The 26,367-nt window shown below is 44.3% G+C and overlaps 1 protein-coding gene across 6 annotated transcripts in view; it reads right to left on the bottom strand.

Annotated features, from left to right (window-relative positions):
• DRC12 (dynein regulatory complex subunit 12 homolog) overlaps positions 1 to 26,367 on the bottom strand; it is a 128,702-nt gene that overhangs the window by 18,791 nt on the left and 83,544 nt on the right. For 3 of the 6 annotated variants that reach the window (XM_077250573.1, XM_077250574.1, XM_077250575.1), the window contains 2 exons: positions 8,995 to 9,127; positions 1,408 to 1,500 (listed from right to left, as the gene is read on the bottom strand). In XM_077250573.1, the coding sequence (XP_077106688.1) occupies positions 1,408 to 1,500; positions 8,995 to 9,127 (226 nt within the window). The remainder of the gene's footprint in view (positions 1 to 1,407; positions 1,501 to 8,994; positions 9,128 to 26,367) is intronic. The other 3 variants (XM_077250570.1, XM_077250571.1, XM_077250572.1) reach the window with 1 other exon arrangement.

Genomic DNA, 26,367 nt, shown 5'->3' with positions numbered 1-26,367 from the left:
GAACGATGGAGACGAATCTGAGGGTTTCCCAGTAACAAACGGTGTAAAACAAGGCTGTGTGCTTGCTCCAACCCTGTTCAGTATGCTATTCTCTGCAATGTTAAGTGATGCCTTTAACAACTGTGAAGATGGAATCCAGGTTAGGTACAGGACTGATGGCAAGCTATTCAACCCAAAACGCCTGAAGGCGTTTACGGAAGTGCACGAGACTGTTATCCGTGAATTATTATTTGCTGATGACTGTGCACTTAATGCTAGCACAGAACAGCAGATGCAGCATGAAATGGACTGTTTTTCGCAAGCTTGCCACAGTTTTGGTCTCAAGATCAACATTAGAAAAACCAAAGTCATGTATCAACCTGTTCCAGGAAAACTATACAAGGAGCCACAAACCTCAAAGCAGTCGATAACTTCACCTACTTAGGCAGCACACTTTCCCGTGAAGTAACCATAGACGCTGAGGTTAATAACAGAATTGCCAAAGCCAGTGCTGCCTTCGGGAGACTGCGTAAGAATGTCTGGGAGCGGAGGGGACTCAGCCTTACCACCAAGCTGAAGGTCTATTGCACGGTGGTCCTCACCACACTTCTCTATGCTAGCGAGACCTGGACAGTGTATAGCCGGAATGCCAAACAGCTTAATCATTTCCACATAAGTTGCCGCCGCAGACTCCTCCACATCAGGTGGCAAGACAATGTCCTGGACACGGCAATTCTGGAACAAACTGGGCTCTGCAGCGTTAACACTCTCCTGCTGAAAGTCCAAGCCAGGTGGGCTGGACACGTGGTTAGAATGCCTGACAGCCTACTTCCAAAATAATTGCTGTATGGAGAACTGTGCCAAGAAAAGCGAGCAGTTGGTGGGCAGAAGAAGCGCTATAAAGACTGCCTTAAGGTGTCTCTCAAAAACCTGGAAGTCAACACCAATGAATGGGAAGAGCTTGCCCTGGATCATCTAGGTTGGCGGGGCAGGATCACCTCAGGAGCAAGTGCAGCAGAAGATAGGAAAATCTTTGACGCAAAAAGAAAGCGTGCTGTCTGCAAGGCACAAGTAGAATCTGGTGTACTGACCACATCTGCTTCCTTATGTCAAGTATGTGGGCGAACCTTCAGGGCCTGGATTGGACTCATCAGCTACCTCCGGACCCATAACTACTAACTCCCTTCTAACCCTGAAGTCATGGTCATCTTCGATTACGAAGGACGAACATCATTATTGCACCTAATGTCGGAAAGGGGTAAATTAAACCTGAAAGTCTTTACTTCAATTGCATCTCAGTTTGTTTAATTTCAAATCATATTGGCATGCAGAGCCAAAATCACGGAGATTCAATCACTGTTCAAATATTTCTGGACCTAACTGCATATATAGTCAAAATTCACCTCTGTACATGAGAAGTATACTCACTCAACTGCAGCTTTAGTTCTGCTACCTCTTCCTCCAAGTGCTGTATAAGGGCTAAGTTCCGCTGCTCCAAATCCCGATGCTGCCGTGTCATTTCTGTGGTGCAACAAACAATGTGAAAAGCTCTCTGAATATTAGATGTCAATGTTCCCACACATAACATGTATGGGTGTGATATTAGAGTGCATAGTCTTTATACCATGGCATATGGAGTAGCTATAGGAAAGTAATGTAAATTATCTCCCCTCCAAGAGGAAGAACACTGGTGCTCAAGTGTCCCCTGTAGGAGGTAGCAGTACATGATGCTGCATGCCACCGGTTTTCTGAGATGTAAGTCATGTAGTACTGTTTGTGCCTCTATATACAATTGAAGGAACATATCGCTACAGTATTGACTCATAGCTACCTATGACTTCAGTATTTAGTGTTCAGTAAGCTAAACACTCCTATTTTAGATGTACAGTATAAGGCAGTGTTCCCCAAGTTCGGTCCTCAAGAGCCACCAACGGGTCATGTTTTCAGGATTTCCTTAGTATTGCCCAGGTGAGAATTCCATCATCTAGACAGGCAATAATTCCATCACCTGTGTAATACTAAGGAAATCCTGAAAACATGACCTGTTGGTGGTTCTTGAGGACTGGAGTTGGGGAACACTGATATAAGGCAATGCTTGTATTACACAGACATATGACAATGGAGTATCCTTCTGACATAAATTTGGTCTATCTACCTATAAATTTTCCATATCCCTATGTGTACAGTATCAGCCTCTGGGAGCTTGTTTTTACATGTACAGTGGGTACAGAAAGTATTCATACTGTTAGGAGTCGAGTTTCCTCTGCTGCACAGGGGGAATCTCGATCCGTGTCTGCTGCGGTCTCCCATTCTGCATCGGCCGCAGTGGAGCCTGCTCAGCGGAGACGTCGGTCCCAGCGTCTCACTAAGGGCTTGTTTCCACTTGCGAGAAACACGTCCATGTCTCGCATGTGAAAACCAAGCTGTGGCGCCAGCACATTGGAGCGGAGCGTGCAGCTCCATGTGTTCCTATGCGGCCGCACGCTCCGCTCTGGAGTGCCGGCTCCACAGCTTGGTTTTCACATGCGAGACACGGACATGTTTCTCGCAAGTGGAAACAAGCCCTATGACTGATACTGTGCAAAGGGTTACTGCTGCCTCTCCAGGCTCTGCTATTGTACCCTGCACTGATCTGCAGCGAGCAGGCTTTTCTGGGACTAAGTCCTGCTTTGCACACACTGAGCATGCCCAGGGTAAGATCTCTCAGTGGAGATCAAGGGTCACATGCTCAGGTACTGCAGCCAAATCTATTGGTCCTTCTAGGAAGGTCCTGTAGGTGCGCAGGCTCTGTAGCAGCCTCTCATTGGTCCTTCTAGGAAGGTCCTGTATGTGCTGCAGCTATTTAAGGCTCGCATGGCGGCACGGCCATGCGCTAGTATCTTCCTAAGTTATGTGCTTTGCTCCAGTGTGGTCATGTGTTTGTATGTGTTCAGGGACCCGGCTGAAATAAGCCCCTAGAATGCTGGCACCTCCGGCGAGGAGATTGTGTTTGTGTGTATTCAGGGACCTGGCTGAAATAAGCCCCTAGAATGCTGGCACCTCTGGCGAGGAGTTTTGTGTGCATGCATGACCACTGACTGCTCTCATTTGGGTAGTTAGCCTGTGCCTCTGTGAAAGTCTAATAGGGCACAGAGCTTTGCTTTCTCGGCCGCTCTGTGTAGCTAACAGAGCTGGTTCATACCGCCATATAGTGCCGCCAATTACTTAGCAGCAGGTTCTTTCCTGCACGGTGGATCCCGGGTTGCGAACGCACCAATCCCATCTAATAAATATATTCGGTGCGTTCCGCCAACCCTAACACATACTCCTTTAATTTTTTACTCTTTGTTTCATTGCAGCCATTTGGCAAATTCAATTAGTTAATTTTTTTCTCATTAATGTACACTCTGCACCCCATCTTGTCTGAAAACCCCCCAGAAATGTTGTAATTTTTACAAATTTATTAAAAAATAAAAAAATAAATATTACATGGTCATAAGTATTCAGACCCTTTATGCAGTAATGAGTAGAAGCACCGTTTTGATCTAGTACAGCCATGAGTCCTCTTGGGAATGATGCAACAAGTTTTTCACACCTGGATTTGGGGATCCTCTGCCACTCTGCCTTGCAGATCCTCTCCAGTCCCGTCTGGTTGGATGGTGAATATTGGTAGTGTAAGATTGCTCTTACTGAGTGTATTGGGGAACACTCGCTTAGCACGGGATTGACGTAGTCAGGCACGATTTTTGAACACAAAATAGTCCATGCGGTTTATTAAAGTGTCATATACCGGGTTATGCACAGTTCATTATATACATTTCACGAAACACAACAGGCACCAACTGGTGATATTAACTTGCAGCTTTATCTTACACTTCATTTACGGCTTTGACTCACGGACACTAAACATGCTGGACCTCTCACTTCGTCCAGTTACCATGGGTGTCCGTACGCCGAACAGTTCACCAATGTCCCAAGTCACATACAGCATATGTGACTCTGGGTCGGAGTCTCTAATCACGCCAAACCTCACTCCGTTCAGTTGCCGTGGGAGACCACACAGTTCATAGCACAACACAAGCACTAACAGTTTGTATAGTACCTGACGGGAGCTCCTGCTCCACCTGCTGACTCCTTGTCAGTCCACTCCTCCGGGTAAGCTGCCTCACAGGGATCACCAACTTGCCTGGCCGGCACACATTAGTCAGTCCAGACCCACCGAAGGACTGTAGCTTCCCCACACAGTAGCTGTCACTGGCTCTGCAGATCCCGGTCCTCACCTCGTGCTATTCAGGGATCCGGTCCTACTCTCAGGACCTCCCAACACCCAGGTTACACAGGATCACTCAGGTGGCTAGTCCAGGTACTATTCAGGACGTCCATCCCCAGCTGGGACCGTCCACTACCCAGGTCACCAGTAGCAAAGTCCCACCAGGTGCTATTCAGGATTCCTACTCCCAGGAAATCCAACACACTGGTATGTGCTCTTCAGGATTCCTACTCCCAGGAAATCCAACACATACTTCCAGGACCTTCACCACTCAGGTCCAAACACTGGAACCATAGAGGACCATGTGACCCACACCCTGGTCACATTATATACCCTTAACCACTCCCCTGGAAGGGAGTGTGGATGTGTGGCTAGTTTGTCCCGCCCATCTCACACAACTAGCCTAGTAAGTCTCCCATACTAACTATACACCATTACACAAACTCAAGGGACTACAGGTCCCAGAACAACCACATTGCATCAAACTTACTACGCAGACTCTCTCTGCGACACATATCGGCTATTCACAACACTGCCAGACTCTGTTCCACCACCATTATAACAACAAATATGCCTCCATGCATATCCCAAAGAGCACACACAGCGCCCCCTAGCTGCCACAGGGGTCACTGCATCACAGTAGACAGCCATTTTCAGGTCTCTCCAGAGATGCTCAATTGGGTTTAGGTCAGGGCTCTGGCTGGGCCAGTCAAGAATGGTCACAGAGTTGTTCTGAAGCCACTTCTTTATTATTTTAGCTGTGTGCTTAGGGTCATTGTCTTGTTGGAAGGTGAAACTTCAGCCAAGTCTGAGGTCCAGAGCAAGCTGGAAAAGGTTTTCATCCAGGATATCTCTGTACTTGGCCGCATTCATGTTTCCTCAATGAAAAGCAGGTGTCCTGTCCCTGCAGCTGAAAAACACCCCCATACTGCCACCATGCCTCACTGTTGGGATTGTATTGGGCAGGTGATGAGCAATGCCTGGTTTCTCCACAAGTACTGCTTAAAATTATCATCAAAAAGGTCTATCTTCGTCTCATCAGACCAGAGAATCTTATTTCTCATAGTCTGGGAGTCCTTCATGTGTTTTTTAGCAAATTGTATGTGGGCTTTCATATGTCTTGCACTGAGGAGAGACTTCCGTTGGGCCACTATTATTATTATTTATATAGCACCATTAATTCCATGGTGCTGTACATGAGAAGGGGTTACATCAAAATACAAATATGACTTACAGTAAACAAACTAACAATGACAGACTGGTACAGAGGGAAGAGGACCCTGCCCTTTCGGGCTTACATTCTATAGGATTATGGGGATGGAGACAGTAGGTCTGGGATAGCAGTAGCTCCGATAGTGTTGAGGTGGCCGTGTGGTCATTACAGGGTGTAAGCTTCTTTGAAGAGGTGGGTTTTCAGGTTTCTTTTGAGGATCCAAATGTGGTGGATAACCAGACGTGTTGGGGAACATGATTCCAGAGGATGGGGGATATTCGGGAGAAGTCTTGGAGGCGATTGGGTGAGGAGCAAATAGGCGTGGAGGAGAGAAGGAGGTCAGGAATTGCAGACCACTATGCCATAAAGGCCTGACTGCTGGAGGACTGCAGTGATAGATGACTTTGTGGAACTTTCTCCTATCTCCCTACTGCATCTCTGGAGCTCAGCCACAGTGATCTTGGGATTCTTCTTTACCTCTCTCACTAAGGCTCTTCTCCCACGATTGCTCAGTTTGGCTGGACAGCCAGGTCTAGGAAGACTTCTGGTGGTCCCAAACTTCTTCCATTTAAGGATTATGGAGGCCACTGTGCTCTTAGGAACCTTGAGTACTGCACAAATTCTGTTGTCACCTTGGCCAGATCTGTGCCTTGCCACAATTCTGTCTCTGAGCTTCTTGGCCAGTTCCTTTGACCTCATGATTCTCATTTGGTCTGACATGCACTGTGAGCTGTGAGGTCTTATATAGACAGGTGTGTGCCTTTCCAAATCAAGTCCTATCAGTTTAATTAAACACAGCTGGCCTCCAGTGAAGGAGTAGAACCATTTCAAGGAAGATCACAAGTAAATGGACAGCATGTGACTTAAATATGAGTGTTTGAGCAAAGGATCTGAATACTTATGACCATGTGATATTTAAGTTTTGCTTTTTTATAAAATTTGCAAAAATGTCTACATTTTCTGTTTTTTTTCAGTCAAGATGGGGTGCAGTTTACATTAACTCTAGAACGCATACCCATAGAAATCTACACATTCACGCACCTGGGGCCTTTTAGGCCTGTTTACAATTATCATGGAATAACTCAAATAAAAATACTTTTCAAAGTTTATTGCAAAGTAAGGATGCATTCCCACTAGCGCAGGAATCCCGCCATTCTGGCAGCCTTAGCTGGAGTTACCAGGAGGTCAGATCCATTATGGATCTCCTTCTGGCGAACCCCAGCGCTACTGGGAACACAGCCTAAGATGTGTATATTTCAAAACATAATTATGTGCATAAAACAACAAAAAAGTAAGTGAACGGGCACGCCAAATATAGGCATTCTATATGCAATTTTTTTATGAAAACATTTTTTGGTTGTAGCAAACTTGGTGCAGGAATATTTATTTGTAACTTTACATATTCCCCTGACAATTCTCACATATTATTTTTTCGGCTGAATGTTCCTTGCATACATTTTGTCTGCAAGTAGAACAGAAACGCTCCGATTTTCTTTCCTTCTTTGCTGGACAAATATAGCAGCGCTTTCTTTCTTTTTTTCTTTGCTCTGGATGTTCCAGAAAGCATATTCCACATCGGATCATTGCCTCCGTAATTTGCCTTGATAAGCATATCATGCTGCTTCTCTCCATCATAGTAGGCATCGAAAGTTCATAACAAAGTTCTGTCAAAAATAGACGTCTCTTGTCTTTCCTGTTGGCATGGAATTCTGGATTAGTTTGACAATAAACAATGTAGCTATTGAGGGCTGACACATCAAGGATATTGGAAAAAAGGGCAACAGGCCAACGTTTAGTCTGCCTTTTGCACGAATACTCTCCAATCATTTTGTCCATCTTGTCGACACCTCCTTTTGTCTTATTATAATGCAGTATGATTTCAGGGTTTTTTTCCTGTCATTGGTGTCAATACTTCCATCATGATGCATTGTACACAGTAATATCACGGATTTTTCTTTCTTGTCTTTATAAGATACCATTGTTGCTTGATTGCAGAAACTGAATACACTCTCGTAGATTGTTCGCTGTGCATTGTGCTTCATGATTGGAGGAATTTCGCGGCGGTTTGGCCTCATAGTACCAACAAGTGTAAGCTGCTTTTAAAGCAAAAAGTTGGCCATTTCAAAATTGGTAAAGTAATTATCCATTGTAATATTTTTATTCTTTTTTTTTCTTATTTTTCTTATTTTTATGTTGTCATGCAGAATCCACACTCTTCCCAGCAATAGCAGAGTCATAAAAGTTCTTCCCCAGCAACAATACAGACAAAAAGACTGAGTATCACATGTAAACCTAGTACAGGCCTAAAAGGCCCCAGGTGCGTGAATATGGGGTAGTCCCCAAAAAAGGTTGTTATACCGAAATGTCTGTAACATAAAAATATATGAATAACTGGAAATTACTAACAACTATATACCTGAGGATTACCTAGATTTTTCAAAATTCTAACTAAAGTACTTTTACAGAAAATAGAAAACAAGTAACCTGGCAGGCCTGCGAGGCCCCAGGTATGCGTGCTAGGGTTAACCTGAAAAAAAACTTTTTTGAATTTACCAAATGGCTGCAACGAAACAAAGAGTGAACAATTTAAAGGAGCCTGAATACTATCCGTACCCACTGTATATGTTGAATTGTGTATTTCTCATAGATGGTCGCTCATTTATAGCCCATTCACATGGGCAGATATACTGTATATGGTGTGGGGAAAGAACAATAATCAAAACAATCCACCACTCTGGGACTGAAATGTGACCATACATTGCTCATGTGTAGTCACACTACCTGGTACTCACCATTTGCCTCCCGCTACATCTGCTCAGATCAACGCTCTGTTCTAGTGATGAGCGAATATACTCGTTACTCGAGATTTCTCGAGCACGCTCGGGGGTCCTCCGAGTATTTTTTAGTGCTCAGAGATGTAGTTTTTCTTGCCGCAGCTGAATGATTTACATCTGTTAGCCAGCATAAGTACATGTGGGGGTTGCCTGGTTGCTAGGGAATCCCCACATGTACTTATGCTGGCTAACAGATGTAAATCATTCAGCTGCTACAAGAAAAACTTAATTTCCGAGCACTAAAAAATATTCGGAGGACCCCCGAGCGTGCTCGAGAAATCTCGAGTAACGAGTATATTCGCTCATCACTACTCTGTTCCTAATGCCTCCATGATGGCTCACGCATTGGCCTGGGGGAGCACTCAGCTAATTATAAATCATGCCTTTCCTGTCTTTTCTGTGCTGTGGATTTAGAAAGGCAAGAGATGCAGGGTTTAGATACTGTACTCCCAATACCACTGTGATGGCCATCCTGGAAGCAGAAGGCACGGAATGCCAATATGATAATAATAATAATAATATTATTTATATAGCGCCAACATATTCCGCTGCGCTTTACAAATTATAGAGGGGATTTATACAGACAATAGACATCGCAGCGTAACAAAAATGTTAATAGACGAGGTGTTGTACAGCTAGTTTCAGATAAAAGACATTCTAAAATTACAAGTTAAAATTACTACCTGCACTGCCACCCAGTTTCTTTCACCAGCTCATACCATTATATATGGCCTGTTTTTCATCTCTTTCATCTTGTATATCTTCATGCAACTCTTGTAGTTTCCCATGCATTTCATATTTGCGTTGTTGAGCCTGCCGTGTCACTTGCCTCTGCAATGCTAATGATTTAGACTATTAACACACGTAGTTCCAATGGCAGACCGTGAATGTTAATAAGCAATCAAAATACCACAAATTGATCAAATTATACCATAAACTGATGCAAGTAGTTAGCAATTACTTTACATGAGGCCTTGCGCTTTGTACTGCAGGTTGTGCTGCTCTACTTGCTTTGTTGGGAAGCAATTGTAAGGAAGAATTCATCATTAAGGGGATTCAATAACTTGTACGTTTATCAACTAAAAATGCAATGAAATGTATGATAGACTTGGCTCCCACCACTGAGATCCACATCTGTTTCGAAAAAAGGGTCCTGTTCAGATTCAGAATGGACCACAGGGGAACAGGTGAATCCTCTGGTGAGAATCCTCTGGTGGGCCCATGTGCAGGTGTTAGCCAATTACCCTCCAACATGAACAGTAATTGGACTGATACATTTAATTCACTATGCACAGACAAAAGCAGCATCTCATCATTCATTCAACAAACTACCTAGTTACCAGTAATTATTACATAGAGGCATAGGTAAATATGAGAAAGTGGGTAATGGATATTTGTATGCAGTAAGCACCCAGTGTCAATGTTACTGGTAAGCCATTGGCACCCCAGTCTGGTCTGTTGCACAATTCCCTTCATTAATTTGTATGTGAGTTCTAAAAACTGCAAAGCACACTTGCTTAACAGTTTTCGGAACTCCTATACAAATAAATTGAGAAATATACACATGAACAGATGGAACAATGGATCAGATCATGATTTTACTTTGTTAGATTCATAAAATTCCAGTACAATTTTTATTTGCCTTTCCATGAAATTGGAGGTGTATCGAGGTAAATTACTGCCCAATACACCATGGAAAACAGAGCAGTAATATGGCTCTTGCACTGGAGAACTTGAAGCAAACCTGTAAGCAGGATTTTCCTAAGTAAACTACAGGCATTGTCAGGTAGGAAGTGTTAAACTGATTAAAATGATACCTGGGGTGAAGAAATTTGCCTTGTGTTCTTGTGTAATCAGTGTTAGATGTTTACAGTTAATGATATCCTCCTGCTCCAGGGTGGGACTGTAGGCAGAGTGTTATCTTCCTGCTCTGGGACAGAGAAACCAGGAAGAAACCTGCCCACAGGACCACCACTTAGCACAAACAGTCTGTCTCTCTCTGTCTCAATGATGAGGAACATGTTTGTGCTTCTGGGTGGGCCTGTGTGCAGGTCTTTGGTTCTCTGGCATTCAAGAATCAATCTGGAACCCATGATCTCTTCTCCAGTCCATATAACTTCCGATGGATAAGGTACTGGAGGAAATTTTGGAACTTCCAAAAATTGGCGATTTTCTGTACCTCATACTCTAAATATTCTCCAGTGTTAAGTACCAGAGCGATTCTACTAGTCACATGACTTACTATGCACACCCATTTATTCACATATTCCACAGTAGTACACTCAGCACTAGCGACTACCCAGATGCACCGTGCGTTCCAGCCTGAAGCGCATGCCGCTGTCACTTCCACCGTCACCTCCGCCCACGTGACGCGCTCCATGGAGATACGTCATATGGTCCGAATATGACGTTGGCAATACCATGCATGGTACACAATTTAGCCAGCGCCACCTGTACGTAATTAAAAATTACAAATATGATTCATGATTGGCCTCTCTTTCTTTAAATACTTTACCACACACCTTCCCTCCATATTCTTCAACAAAGCCAAGGCGAAATGCGCATTGGGAACCTGCGGGACAGATGAGGGGTTCGTACTGAGTGGTCAGCATCGCTCTTACTTCCTTATGCATTAGCACTTTCCTATGCATCAGCACTTTGGATCTATTAGCACTTTGGCACTATGTCTATTACTCTTATGCATCTTTGATCCTTGATGTTTATTTGATACCCTCTTATTTCTATATTAGCAGTCCCCACTAGGGCAGTAACACAAGCTTCGTTTTCATAATACTGCTATTAGACTATTATGTAACCGGCTAATACTTCTGAGGTGTAAGAAGGAAAAATATAGGAAATCATTTGTGCCAACTGCTATGGGAATGTACAACAATAACATTAGGGTTAAATCATCAAGGTGAAAGTCTACTTTATTTCTCTACATTTCAGTTCACTCGTTGTGTATGTCCTATTCTAATGTATAATGTATAATGTTCTTCTGTCAACTCCACTGTCATGTCAATTAAGTAATTAATTTATGATTTTTATGATTTAAGTTGTGCTGCTGTGATACCATAATTTCCCACGGGATCAATAAAGTGTATCGTATCGTATCGTATTACCGGAATTTTATTTATATTAACAGTTGATAGCTGACCACATCATGCATCTATCAGCACTTCCCATCATTTCTTTGATATTTTCACATAGTATGCATTTTATTATAATTTAACACTTGTGTGTTTATATATCTATGCATTATATCAGCTTGATATCTTGATTTTTTAAAATTTACTTATTATAGTTACATGTATGTCTGTGCCGTAAATTAAAGATATTAGATACTTACCCCATACCTACCCTGCACATCTTTTTGCCACATGGTGTATGTAGAAATGTATTATCTATATATTCTGTACCTGGTTGTGTATCATGTTTTTAGGTTTTTATGTCTAGTGGATGCACAACATCTATACAAAAATGTCTCTGTATTTATACTAATTGTTTCCTGTGTTTTCATAGAGGTATTTTTTATCCATATATGGATTTTCGCATGAAGGAAGCAGCCTGGCAGTCGCAGGCACTTATAGTATTTAAAGAAAAAACTCCAGGTGGTAACTAATGATCAAAACAAGATCCGGGATTTGAAACATGATGTGAAACAATTATAGTGGAGAAAAAAGAGAATTTATTTAGTCAGTGACCAATTGTGCAAATTCTCCCACTTAAAAAGATGAGTGAGGTCTGTAATTGACATCATAGGCAGACCACAACTATGAGAGTCAAAATGAGAAAACAAATCCAGAAAATCACCTTGTCTGATTTGGAAAGATTTATTTTGCAAATTATGGTGGAAAATAAGTATTTGGTCATTAATAAAAGTTCATCTCAATATTTTGTTATATATCCTTTGTTGGCAATGACAGTGGTCAAACATTTTCTGTAAGTCTTCACAAGGTTGGCACACACTGTTGGTGGTATGTTGACCTTTTCCTCCATGCAGATCTCCTCTAGAGCAGTGATGTTTTGGGCCTGTCGCTGGCATCACAGACTTTCAACTCCCTCTAAAGGTTTTCTATTCTATGGGGTTGAGATCTGGAGACAGGCTAGGCCACTCCAGGACCTTCATATGCTTCTTACGAAGCCACTCCATTGTTGCCCTGGCGGTGTGCTTGGGATCATTATCATGCGGAAAGACTCATCCATGTTTCATTTTCATTGCTCTTGCTGATGGAAGGATGTTTGTCCTCAAAATCTCGTGATACATGGCCCCATTCATTCTTTCATATACATGGATCAGTCGTCCTGGTCCCTTTGCAGAGAAACAGCCGCAAAGGATGATGTTGCCATCCCCATTGTTATGATCCCAATGGCAAGGATCTCAGAGATTACAGCAAAGTCTGCAAACATAAATACCAGCTCATAGGGACGTGGTAACTAGGCTGACCATATACCTGATCCTAGCACAAACACTAACAGTAGCCGGGGAACGTGCCTACGTTGATCCTAGACGTCTCGCGCCAGCCGGAGAACTAACTAACCCTATCAGGGAAAATAAGACCTCTCTTTCCTCCAGAGAAAAGACCCCAAAGTAATACAAGCCCCCAACAAATAATAACGGTGAGGTAAGAAGAAAAGACAAACGTAAGAATTAACTAGATTTTAGCAAAGAGAGGCCCACTGACTAATAGCAGAAAATAGTAAGATGACTTATATGGTCAGCAAAAAACCCTGCAAAATATCCACGCTGAATATCCAAGAACCCCCAAACCGACTAACGGTGAGGGGGGAGAATATCAGCCCCCTAGAGCTTCCAGCAATATCAGGAATCACATTTTGTACAAGCTGAACAAAAATATGAACAAGCAAAATAACAAAAAATAAGAAAGCAGGACTTAGCTTATCTTGCAAAGAACCAGGACCTGAAGACAGGAGCAAACAGAAATGAACTGATTACAACGATGCCAGGCACTGGACTGAGAATCCAGGAAGTTTAAATAGCAACACCCCAGGCCTAACGAAGCAGGTGAGTACCAACCTGGTAAAAGACAATCCAAGTGCCAAATCACTAGTGACCACAAGAGGGAGCCAAGAAGTATAGTTCACAACAGTACCCCCCCTTTAAGGAGGGGTCACCGAACCCTCACCAAGACCACCAGGGCGACCAGGATGAGCAGCGTAAAAGACACGAACCAAATCGGCCGCATGAACATCAGAGGCGGCCACCCAGGAATTATCCTCCTGACCATAGCCCTTCCATTTGACCAAATACTGAAGCCTCCATCTAGAGAGACGAGAATCCAAGATCTTCTCTACCACGTACTCCAACTCGCCCTCAACCAACACCGGAGCAGGAGGCTCAACAGCAGGAACCACAGGCACAACGTACCGCCGCAACAAAGACCTATGGAACACGTTGTGAATGGCAAACGACACCGGAAGATCCAAACGAAAAGAAACCGGGTTAAGAACTTCCAAAATTTTATAAGGACCAATAAAGCGAGGCTTAAACTTAGGAGAGGAAACCTTCAGAGGGACATACCGAGAAGACAACCAAACCAAATCCCCAACACGAAGTCGGGGGCCCACACCGCGGCGGCGGTTGGCAAAACGCTGAGCCTTCTCCTGTGACAACTTCAAGTTGTCCACCACATGATTCCAAATCCGCTGCAACCTATCCACCACGGAATCCACCCCCAGGACAGTCAGAAGACTCAACATGACCCGAGGAGAAACGAGGATGAAAACCAGAGTTGCAGAAGAATGGCGAAACCAAAGTAGCGGAACTAGCCCGATTATTAAGGGCAAACTCCGCCAATGGCAAGAAGGTCACCCAATCATCCTGGTCCGCAGAAACAAAACATCTCAAATAAGCCTCCAGTGTCTGATTAGTTCGCTCCGTTTGACCATTAGTCTGAGGATGGAAGGCAGATGAAAACGACAAATCAATGCCCATTTTAGCACAAAAAGATCGCCAGAATCTGGACACAAACTGGGATCCTCTGTCGGACATGATATTCTCCGGAATGCCGTGTAAACGAACCACATTCTGAAAAAACAAAGGAACCATATCGGAAGAGGAAGGCAACTTAGGCAAGGGTACCAAATGGACCATCTTGGAAAAACGATCACACACCACCCAGATGACAGACATTCCTTGAGACACCGGAAGATCAGAAATGAAATCCATGGAAATGTGTGTCCAAGGCCTCTTCGGGACGGGCAAGGGCAGAAGCAACCCGCTAGCACGAGAACAACAAGGCTTAGCCCGAGCACAAGTCCCACAGGACTGCACAAATGACCGCACATCCCGTGACAAGGAAGGCCACCAAAAGGACCTAGCCACCAAATCTCGGGTACCAAAAATACCCGGATGCCCCGCCAACACCGAGGAATGAACCTCGGAAATGACTCTGCTGGTCCATTTATCAGGAACAAACAGTCTGTCGGGTGGACAAGAGTCAGGTCTACCAGCCTGAAATCTCTGCAACACACGTCGCAAATCAGGAGATATGGCCAACACGATTACTCCCTCTTTAAGAATACCAGCTGGCTCAGACATAGGACTGCTAACAACAAAATCCTGAATGCTCTGCACTCGTGCAGCAAGCTGATCCACACTAGTAATCAAGGTCTGAACATTCATGTCTGCAGCAAAGCTTACAGCCACTCTGAGAAAAAGGGGAAGGAAGAAAGAGGAGAAAAAAAAAACTCAGAACTCCTTTTCTTTTAATCCCACTTCTGCAATGCATTAACTATTCATGGCCTGGCATACTGTTATGATCCCAATGGCAAGGATCTCAGAGATTACAGCAAAGTCTGCAAACATAAATACCAGCTCATAGGGACGTGGTAACTAGGCTGACCATATACCTGATCCTAGCACAAACACTAACAGTAGCCGGGGAACGTGCCTACGTTGATCCTAGACGTCTCGCGCCAGCCGGAGAACTAACTAACCCTATCAGGGAAAATAAGACCTCTCTTGCCTCCAGAGAAAAGACCCCAAAGTAATACAAGCCCCCAACAAATAATAACGGTGAGGTAAGAAGAAAAGACAAACGTAAGAATTAACTAGATTTTAGCAAAGAGAGGCCCACTGACTAATAGCAGAAAATAGTAAGATGACTTATATGGTCAGCAAAAAACCCTGCAAAATATCCACGCTGAATATCCAAGAACCCCCAAACCGACTAACGGTGAGGGGGGAGAATATCAGCCCCCTAGAGCTTCCAGCAATATCAGGAATCAAATTTTGTACAAGCTGGACAAAAATATGAACAAGCAAAATAACAAAAAATAAGAAAGCAGGACTTAGCTTATCTTGCAAAGAACCAGGACCTGAAGACAGGAGCAAACAGAAATGAACTGATTACAACGATGCCAGGCACTGGACTGAGAATCCAGGAAGTTTAAATAGCAACACCCCAGGCCTAACGAAGCAGGTGAGTACCAACCTGGTAAAAGACAATCCAAGTGCCAAATCACTAGTGACCACAAGAGGGAGCCAAGAAGTATAGTTCACAACACCCCATGCTTCACATTAGGTATGGTTTTCTTTGGATGCAACTCAGCACTCTTTCTCCTCCTAACACAATGAGTTTTGTTTCTACCAAACAGTTCTGCTTTGGTTTCATCGGACCATGGGCCATATGACATTCTCCCAATACTCTTCTGGATAATCCAAATGCTCTCTAGCAAACTTCAAATGGGCCTGGACATGTACTGGCTTAAGCAGGGGGACACATCTGGCACTGTAGGATCTGAGTTCCTGGCGGTTTAGGTCTATGCAGGTCATCCACTAGGTAGCCCGGTGTGGTTCTGGGATTTTTGCTCTCCGTTCTTGTGATCATTTTGACTCCATGAGGTCAGATTTTGCACGGAGCCCGAGATTGAGGGACATTATCAGTGGTCTTGTATGTCTTCCATTATCTTATCATTGCTTCGACAGTTGATTTAATCACACCAAGCTGCTTGCCTATTGCACATTTAGCCTTCCAAGCCTGGTGCAGGGCTACAATTTTGTTTCTGGTGTCTTTCGACAGCTCTTTGGTCTGCACCATAGTGGAGTTTGGAGTCTGACTCTTTGAGGTTGTGGACAGGTGTCTATTATACTGATAACAGACATTCTTCAAAGCAGGTAAAATTAACTGATTTAATATGTCTATTCACAGTTTCTCTCTACCATCTGTATGTAAGAGGTAGTAGTGGGGCACTTTACACTGCTGGAGCTGGAATGACTCTTGAGTAGTGTTGAGCATTCCGATACCGCAAGTATCGGGTATCGGCCGATACTTGCGGGTATCGGAATTCCGATACCGAGATCCGATACTTTTGTGGTATCGGGTATCGGTATCGAAACAACATTAATGTGTAAAAGAAAGAATTAAAATAAAAAATATTGCTATACTCACCTCTCCGACGCAGCCTGCACCTTACCGAGGGAACCGGCAGCGTTCTTTGCTTAAAATGCGCGCTTTTCCTTCCTTCCGTGACGTCACGGCTTCTGATTGGTCGCGCGCCGCCCATGTGGCCGCGACGCGACCAATCACAGCAAGCCGTGACGTAATTTTAGGTCCTTCAGTATTTTAAAATTACGTTCCGGCGTTGTGATTGGTCGCGTCGCGGTCACATGGGCGACGCGACCAATCACAAGCCGTGACGTCACGGGAGGCAGGAGACGCGCGCATTTTAAAATGCGCGCGTGTCCAGCCTCCCGTGACGTCACGGCTTGTGATTGGTCGCGTCGCCCATGTGGCTGCGACGCAACCAATCACAGCAAGCCGTGACATAATTTCAGGTCCTTCAGGATTTTAAAATTACGTTCCGGCGTTGTGATTGGTCGCGTCGCGGTCACATGGGCGACGCGACCAATCACAAGCCGTGACGTCACGGGAGGCTGGACACGCGCGCATTTTAAAATGCGCGCGTCTCCTGCCTCCCGTGACGTCACGGCTTGTGATTGGTCGCGTCGCCCATGTGACCGCGACGCGACCAATCACAACGCCGGAACGTAATTTTAAAATACTGAAGGACCTAAAATTACGTCACGGCTTGCTGTGATTGGTCGCGTCGCGGCCACATGGGCGGCGCGCGACCAATCACAAGCCGGGACTTCACGTAAGGAAGTTAAAGCGCGAATTTTAAGCAAACAACGCTGCCGGTTCCCTCGGTAAGGTGCAGGCTGCGTCGGAGAGGTGAGTATAGGAATATTTTTTATTTTAATTCTTTATTTTACACATTAATATGGTTCCCAGGGCCTGAAGGCGAGTTTCCTCTCCTTCAGACCCTGGGAACCATCAGGAATACCATCCGATACATGAGTCCCATTGACTTGTATTGGTATCGGGTATCGGTATCGGATTAGATCCGATACTTTGCCGGTATCGGCCGATACTTTCCGATACCGATACTTTCAAGTATCGGACGGTATCGCTCAACACTACTCTTGAGTGCTTTGATTCCATCTGTTTCTGGGTGCTTCTTTAAGTATGTTTGTAGTCACTGTGCTGCTGGAAGACCCATGACCTAGGATACAAGCCCAAATTTCAGACCCACTACATTGCAACCCAAAATCCTTTGGGAATCTTCACATTTCAAGATGCCTTGCATTCAGTTAAGGTACCCAGTGCCAGAGGCAGCAAAACAACACCTAAATTTCTTCGAACCTCCACTATATTTCACTAACTACTGTGTTGTTTTATGACAATAGTGGGAGCCAGCTGCTGGCCCTCTAACAATAGTCAGGGCTGCCTGATGTCCCTTATACAAATAGTTATGGCTGCGTAATGGCCCTGAAAAAAAATTGTGACTTTCAGAGTCTCTCCTTCATAAATTAAACAAGATGTGTCTGTTCATTTCTCACACACAACATGCACAGATATAGTATTAAAATGCTAAAATTACATTTCCTGTAGAATGATTTTTTCACCATTTAAAGCAATGCAAACATGTAAAAACAATACATGTGAACATAGCCCTAGGTCTGAGGAGCAATTTTTTTCTTTTATTTTGCCTTATATACAAGTTGTTCTGTCCATTTCAGGAAAAGACAGTGTAGCTCATATTATGCATTGAAGTTTAGTATTACAGTTTCGGTTTGCTGTGTTATAGCACCATCTAGTGGTGGTTAAATTTATTATCTGTGTGCCTTAGTAACAATAAGAGTGTTGCATTAAGGGATTGTACCAAGGTATGCTGGGAAAGAGAGACTCCATTACTTTCTGTGTACTTCCTGGGACACACGTGTTCATGTGCTGTGCTGGAACCATCTACTTACTTGCCATCCTGGTTAAGTTTATCCGGTAAGATTGTTACTTCTGTTCTTGTAATATAGTGTTGTACAGAATGTGATTATTGTATAGCAGCCAGTACATAGGAAATGTATTATCAGAGACTTACTGTATGTAGTTATATACACAAGTTGCATCATACTGTATACTTTCTCCGTTAGTTGTAAAGTGTCAGCTGTGCTATTATTTGGCCCTATACTTATCCATATCATTTGTATTCTTATAGTTTTACCGCGCACATGTTTACCAATAAACAAGTTAGACTACAGAGAACAGTCTGCTTATTTGGGAGATAGAAGTGGTTTATGTCGTATGTCGGATCACACACCGTATCAACGTGTATGAAGACAGAACAGTAAAACAGAGGCTAGACGCCAGCGATAGCGAATACCACTTATGGAGCCTCTTGTACCCACACCGCACTGCCCGCGGATACCGCAGCGGCCGCCATACAGTCAATAGTACCGAGAGTGCAGCCCCCAGCAAGCGCGACACGTCTCAGTCCACGCTAAAGTTCATTTCTACCCGCTCTGAGACATCCTACAGTCTGCAGACACAAAATGTCTGCAAGTCGAGCATCTTCACTCGGGACGAGGTCCCAAACAAGCCGCTCTAGCAAGGCTTCATCGAAAAGGTCTGTCGCTCTCGCCCGTGCAGAAGCTGAGGCGGCAAAAGTAAGATCCTCCTTCGCTGCACAAGAGATGCAGTTAAAGGGACTCTGTTACCTGAATTTGGAGGGAACAATTTTCAGCCATAGGGGTGGGGTTTTCGGGTGTTTGATTCACCCTTTCCTTACCCGCTGGCTGTATGCTGGCTGCAATATTGGATTGAAGTTCATTCTCTGTCCTCCGTAGTACATGCCTGCACAAGGCAATCTTGTCTTACACAGGTGTGTGCTATGGAGGACAGAGAATGAGTCCCTTTAAAGTTAAGACAAGCAGACCAAGAAGCAGAAAGAGCTCGCCTGCAGGCAGATAAAGACGCAGATACAGCACGCCTGCGAGCGACTTTGGAAAGACTTTCCACTGAAAAAGAAGCAGCAGCCGCAATAGCCAAAGCTGAGTTCTTAGAAGGCGAGGAGTTTCCTGAATCTGAGAGTGACAGCGACGTACGTGGACCAGACCTTGATTGACAGGACCCAGCGCAACGCGTCTCAGAATATGTCCACCAACATCCCAGAATAGAAGACAACTCTGATCCGTTACACTAACCAGCCTATACAGATTACCAGAGATCCTCCCCCCAAATACCGTACTGGAAGCAGGAAGGTATACTGCGAAACGACGTCGACCACCACTACCATCTTACAGAACAGAAGGTGCGGCCTCCTCCCAGACTGTCAGGGACACCCTTCGCTTCGGAACGGTTTTATACAGACTTTCCTAAGCCAGAAGCTCCTACCAGGTATGAGGATGCACCACACACACCGCATGACAACAGCACACCAGCTCATGTCGGCACTGACTCAGCCACTATGAGCTTTGCAAGGTTCTTTACCCGCCGGAAGCTGGTGACCAAGGGACTTGTAAAGTTCACTGATCGAGCCAAAAGCTATAGAGCATGGCGAGCCTCCTTCCAGAACGCCATCAGAGACTTGGATCTTTCCAGTAGTGAAGAGTTAGATCTACTGGTAAAGTGGCTTGGGAACTAGTCAGCTGAACACGCCAAAAGAATCAGGAACATTAACATAAAGTACCCACACACAGGACTTCGTATGGTGTGGGAGAGACTCGAAGAATGTTATGGGTCAATAGTAGCTATAGAAAACGCTTTCTATAAAAGAATTGATGATTTTCCCAAGATAGCAAATAAGGGTTATTAAAGGCTCAGGGAACTGAGCGACTTGTTAATGGAGGTACACGCTGCTCAGGCAGAAGGTGACCTACCAGGGTTGGCATTCCTGGACACCGCCAGAGGTGTCAACCCAATTGTCCAAAAGCTCCCTTACAACTTACAAGAAAAGTGGGTCAGTCACGGGTCCCGTTACAAACAGGCTCATAAGGTACCATTTCCTCCTTTCAGGGTGTTTGTAGACTTTGTTGTTCAGCAGGCTAGAGTTAGAAATGACCCCAGTTTCGATTTCACCATGACATGTACCACTGCCTCTGGTGTAAAACCCAGTAAAACACCAGTGGCAGTCCACAAAACTAATGTTACCTCCACAGGGTTTCCTTACAGGGCAAGTAAGTCCTCTCCAGAAGAGGACCAACCTCAGGATCTCAGCAAACACTGCCCCTACACAAGAAACATCATCCTCTACTAAAATGTAGAGCCTACAGGGAGAAGTCTCTAGAAGACCATAAGAGTTTCCTAAAGGAAAACAAGATATGCTTCAGATGCTGCGCGACGACCTCACACTTTGCCAAGAACTGTGAAACCAGTGTGAAATGCACAGAATGTAGTAGTGTGGAGCACAACATGGCCTTACACCCTGGACCACCCTCAGGGGTATCGTCGCGAGTAGAAGAGTCTGCCGAAAAACAGATGGACACTGACATAGACACCCCAGTGGTCACTTCTCAGTGTACAGAGATCTGCAAGGAACTTGTAGCAGGAAGATCTTGCTCGAAGATCTGTCTTGTCAGAGTATTCCCAGCGAGCCAACAGGATGAGAAAATCAAGGTATATGCAATCTTGGATGATCAGAGCAACAGGTCTCTAGGCAAGTCCTTTCTCTTCGACACCTTCAACATTGCTGGTCCCAGCTCTCCGTACTCCTTGAAGACATGTGCAGGTACTGTTGAGACGGCGGGGAGGAAAGCGACCGGATTCAAGGTAGAGTCTATAGACGGTCAAAACTGCTTATCCTTGCCATCAATATTGGAGTGCAACCAGATTCCCGACAACAGGTCTGAGATACCTACACCAGAGGTAGCAGCTCATCATACCCACTTGAAACGTATAGCTCAACTGATATCGGAACTGGACCAAGGAGCTCCAATCGTCTTACTCCTCGGAAGAGACATACTACGGGTCCACAAGGCTAGAGGACAGCTTAACGGCCCACAAAACACCCCATATGCTCAGAGACTTGACCTAGCATGGGTCATTGTGGGAGACGTCTGTTTGGGTGGAGCACACAGGCTGACATCAGTCAATAGCATGCTCACCAATACTCTCAAAAATGGACGTCCGTCTCTCTTCCAGCCATGCGAGAGCAGTTTCCTGATTAAAGAATCAACACATCTCCAACTTGTCCGTTAGCTGATCCTTCCTGTGAAGATCATGCATGCGACGGTGAGCAAGATCATATAGGGTGCACAGTTTTCCACTGGACAAGAGAAGACAAACAGGTAGTAACGTCCATAGAGGACAGACTGTTCTTGGACATCATGGAGCGAGAGATAGTAAGAGATGAATCAAAGAGTTGGGTCGCACCTTTACCATTCAAACCACAAAGGCAACGCTTACCCAACAACAGAGAACTTGTCTACAGTCGATTTGTCTCCCTTAAACGCAAACTGCAGAAGACACCAGAAACAAGAGAACACTTCTTTACCTTCATGGAGAGAATATTCCAGAGTGGCCATGCGGAAATTGCACCTCTACTTCAAGATTCCGAGGAATGTTGGTACTTACCTATTTTCGGCGTGTATCATCCAAAGAAACCAGGTCAGATAGGAGTGGTATTTGACTCAAGTGCCAGATACGAAGGTGTTTCTTTAAACGACATCTTTCTGTGTTGTCCAGACCTCAATAACAGACTTCTGGGAGTACTTCTTCATTTCCGCAAAGATGCAGTAGCATTTATGGCTGACATACAACAGATGTTCCACTACTTCCTTGTTAAAGAAGAGCACAGAAACTACTTGAGGTTCTTCTGGTACCGCGATAATGACCCCTGCAAGGACATCGTGGAATATCGTATGAAGGTACACATCTTCGGGAACAACCCCTCCCCTGCTGTTGCTATCTATGGCCTTAGACATTCAGCCAGAGAGGGTGAAGCCAAGTATGGATCGGATGTAAGATCGTTCGTAGAAAAGGATTTCTATGTAGATGACTGCCTGAAATCCACACTCACGGATGGGTCGGCAGTCAGTCTCCAAAAAAGGGCGCAAGAAATGCTTGCTTCGTCCAATTTAAGGTTACACAAAATTGCTTCCAACAGCCAAAAACTAATGGCAGCCTTTCTCTCTCAAGATTACTCAACCGATTTAAAAGACTTGGATTCAAGCATGGACTCCCTTCCCATGCAGCGAAGCCTTGGTTTATTTGGGATTTGAAAAGGGATGCATTTACCTTCCAGATCAGTGAAGAAGAGAAACCCTTCAGGCGTCCTGTCTGTAGTAAACAGCTTGTACGATCCTCTGGGATTTGTAACCCCTGTAACTATCCAAGGTAAAATGATGTTTAGAGACTTCACCCAAGAGAATTCCGATTGGGATGATCCGCTTCCCATCGAGAAAAGAGACTTGTGGGCAAGATGGAAGAACTCTTTAGAAGCCCTGTCAAGTCTCTACGTGGCACGACCATATGTTTCCGTGCCATAAACAGAAGTCAAGATGCAAAGGCTTTGTATCTTCTGCGATGCCTCAACCAAATCAATTGCAGCAGTAGCGTATTTGAAAACTACTGACACCAACGAAGAATGCCATGTAAGGCTTGTTATGAGCCGGACAAAACTGGCCCCACTCCGTGAACACACAGTACCCAGACTGGAACTCTGTGCAGCTTTGCTAGCAGTAGAGTTAGCTGAACTTATCTCGACAGAAATCGACCTGGAAGTCAAAGAAGTCGAGTTCTACACAGACAGCAAGGTAGTGCTGGGGTACATTGGCAATGAAACACGTCACTTTTATGTCTATGTCAGCAATCGGGTGCTAAGGATCAGGAGATCCACCCACCCTAAACAGTGGCACTATGTGTCCACACACCACAATCCTGCAGACCACGCAACCAGGTCCGTTGAGGCGAGACACCTTAAGGACACAACCTGGTTTACTGGCCCTACATTCTTATACCGTTCGACGCCATACATTGACGAGTCAAAGACCTTTGAACTGGTAGATCCAGAGGCAGATGAGGAAATCCGCCCTCAGGTATTCGTTCTACGTACGGTGACTAAAGATAATCACCTCAAATCCAAAAGAGCTGTACGTGGCATCGGTTGATGCCAAGCGGGGAGTGTTCTGTCCATTTCAGGAAAAGATAGTGTAGCTCATATTATGCATTGACGTTTAGTATTACAGTTTCAGTTTGCTGTGTTATAGCACCATCTAGCGGTGGTTAAATTTATTATCTGTGCCTTAGTAACAATTAGAGCGTTGCATTATGGGATTGTACCAAGGTATGCTGGGAAAGATAGACTCCACTACTTTCTGTGTACTTCCTGGGACACACGTGTTCATGTGCTGTGCTGGGACCATCTACTTACTTGCCATCCTGGTTAAGTTTATCCTGTAAGATTGTTACTTCTGTTCTTGTAATATAGTGTTGTACAGAATGTGATTATTGTATAGCAGCCAGTACATAGGAAATGTATTATCAGAGACTTACTGTATGTAGTTATATACACAAGTTGCATCATACTGTATACTTTCTCTGTTAGTTGTAAAGTATCAGCTGTGGTATTATTTGGCCCAATACTTATCCATATCATTTGTATTCTTATAGTTTTACCGCGCACATGTTTACCAATAAACAAGTTAGACTACAGAGAACAGTCTGCTTATTTGGGAGACAGAAGTGGTTTATGCCGTATGTCGGATCACACACCGTATCAACGTGTATGAAGACAGAACACAAGTCAGTATCCTGAAAGGAATGCTTCTTAACATTTTTTCCAGTCATATCCATTCTAACTGTGGTTTTGTATGTTTTATTGTTAGGCTGTAAAAGTCAGGTAAAACTCTGACAACATTGTTCCCAGCAGCGACCTGGGATACATACATGTTTCCAGGAGTCTTCTTTATGATGTTCCCATGCCATTTCAGCACAGTTTCCATAGTTTTACACAATTTTTAGACCCCCTCAGATATCCGGGGTGGGGGGTGGTCGCCGGAAAAATGCTTGAGTTTCCCATTCACTTTCATTATACAGTGGGGAAAAAAATATTTAGTCAGCCACCAATTGTGCAAGTTCTCCCACTTAAAAAGATAAGAGAGACCTGTAATTGAGATAATAGGTGGACCACAACTAGGAAAGTCAAAATGAGAAAACACATCCAGAAAATCACCTTGTCTGATTTGGCAAAATTTATTTTGCAAATTATGGTGGAAAATAAGCATTCGCTTATTAACAAAAGTTCATCTCAATATTTTGGTATAAATCCTTTGTTGGCAATGACAAATGTCAAACCTTTTCTGTAAGTCTTCACAATTTTGGCAAACACTCTTGGTGGTATGTTGGCCCATTCCTCCATGCAGATCTCCTCTAGAGCAGTGATGTTTTGGGCCTGTTACTGGGCAACAAAGACTTTCCACTCCCTCTACAGGTTTTCTATTCTATGGGGTTGAGATATGGAGACTGGCTAGGCCACTCAAGGACCTTCATATGCTTCTTACGAAGCCACTCCTTTGTTGCCCTGGCGGTGTGCTTGGGATCATTATCATGCTGAAAGACTCATCCATGTTTCATTTTCATTGCTCTTGCTTATGGAAGGATGTTTGCCCTCAAAATCTCATGATACATGGCCCCATTCATTCTTTCATGTACATGGATCAGTCGTCCTGGTCCCTTTGCAGAGAAACAGCCCCAAAGCACGATGTTGCCATCCCCATGCTTCACATTAGGTATGGTTTTCTTTGGATGCAACTCAGCATTCTGTCTCCTCCTAACACAACGAGTTTTGTTTCTACCAAACAGTTCTGCTTTGGTTTCACTGGACCATATAACATTCTCCCAATACTCTTCTGGATAATCCATATGCTCTCTAGCAAACTTCAAATGGGCCCGGACATGTATTGGCTTAAGCAGGGGGACACGTCTGGCACTGTAGGATCTGAGTTCATGGCGGTTTAGTGTGTTACTGATGGTAGCCTTTGTTACAGTGGTCCCAGCTCTATGCAAGTCATTCACTAGGTAGCCCGGTGTGGTTCTGGGATTTTTGCTCTCCGTTCTTGTGATCATTTTGACTCCACGATGTCAGATTTTGCACGGAGCCCGAGATCGAGGGACATTATCAGTGGTCTTGTATGTCTTCCATTATCTTATTATTGCTTTGACAGTTGATTTCATCACACCAAGCTGCTTGCCTATTGCAGATTCAGCCTTCCCAGGGCTACAATTTTGTTTTTGGTGTCTTTCGACAGCTCTTTGGTCTGCACCATAGTGGAGTTTGCAGTCTGACTCTTTGAGGTTGTGGACAGGTGTCTTTTATACTGATAACAGACATTCATCAAAGCAGGTAAAATTAACTGATTTAATATGTCTATTCACAGTTTCTCTCTACCATCTGTATGTAACAGGCAGTAGAGGGGCACTTTACACTGCTGGAGCTGGAATGACTCCTGAGTGCTTTGATTCCATATGTTTCTGGGTGCTTCTTTAAGTATGTTTGTAGTCACTGTGCTGCTGGAAGACCCATGACCTAGGATGCAAACCCAAATTTCAGACCCCGGTCACTACATTGCAACCCAAAACCCTTTGGGAATCTTCACATTTCAAGATGCCTTGCATTCAGTTAAGGTACCCAGTTCCAGAGGCAGCAAAACAACACCTACATTTCTTGAAACCTCCACTATATTTGACTAACTACTGTGTTGTTTTATGACAATAGTGGGAGCCACCTGCTGGCCCTCTAACAATAGTAAGGGCCGCCTGATGTCCCTATACAAATAGTAATGGCTGCTTAATGGC

The sequence above is a fragment of the Ranitomeya variabilis genome, chromosome 4 (genome assembly GCF_051348905.1).
Source record: "Ranitomeya variabilis isolate aRanVar5 chromosome 4, aRanVar5.hap1, whole genome shotgun sequence".
Taxonomy (NCBI): Eukaryota; Metazoa; Chordata; class Amphibia; order Anura; family Dendrobatidae; genus Ranitomeya; species Ranitomeya variabilis.
This window is presented reverse-complemented; position numbering and strand designations above follow the sequence as displayed.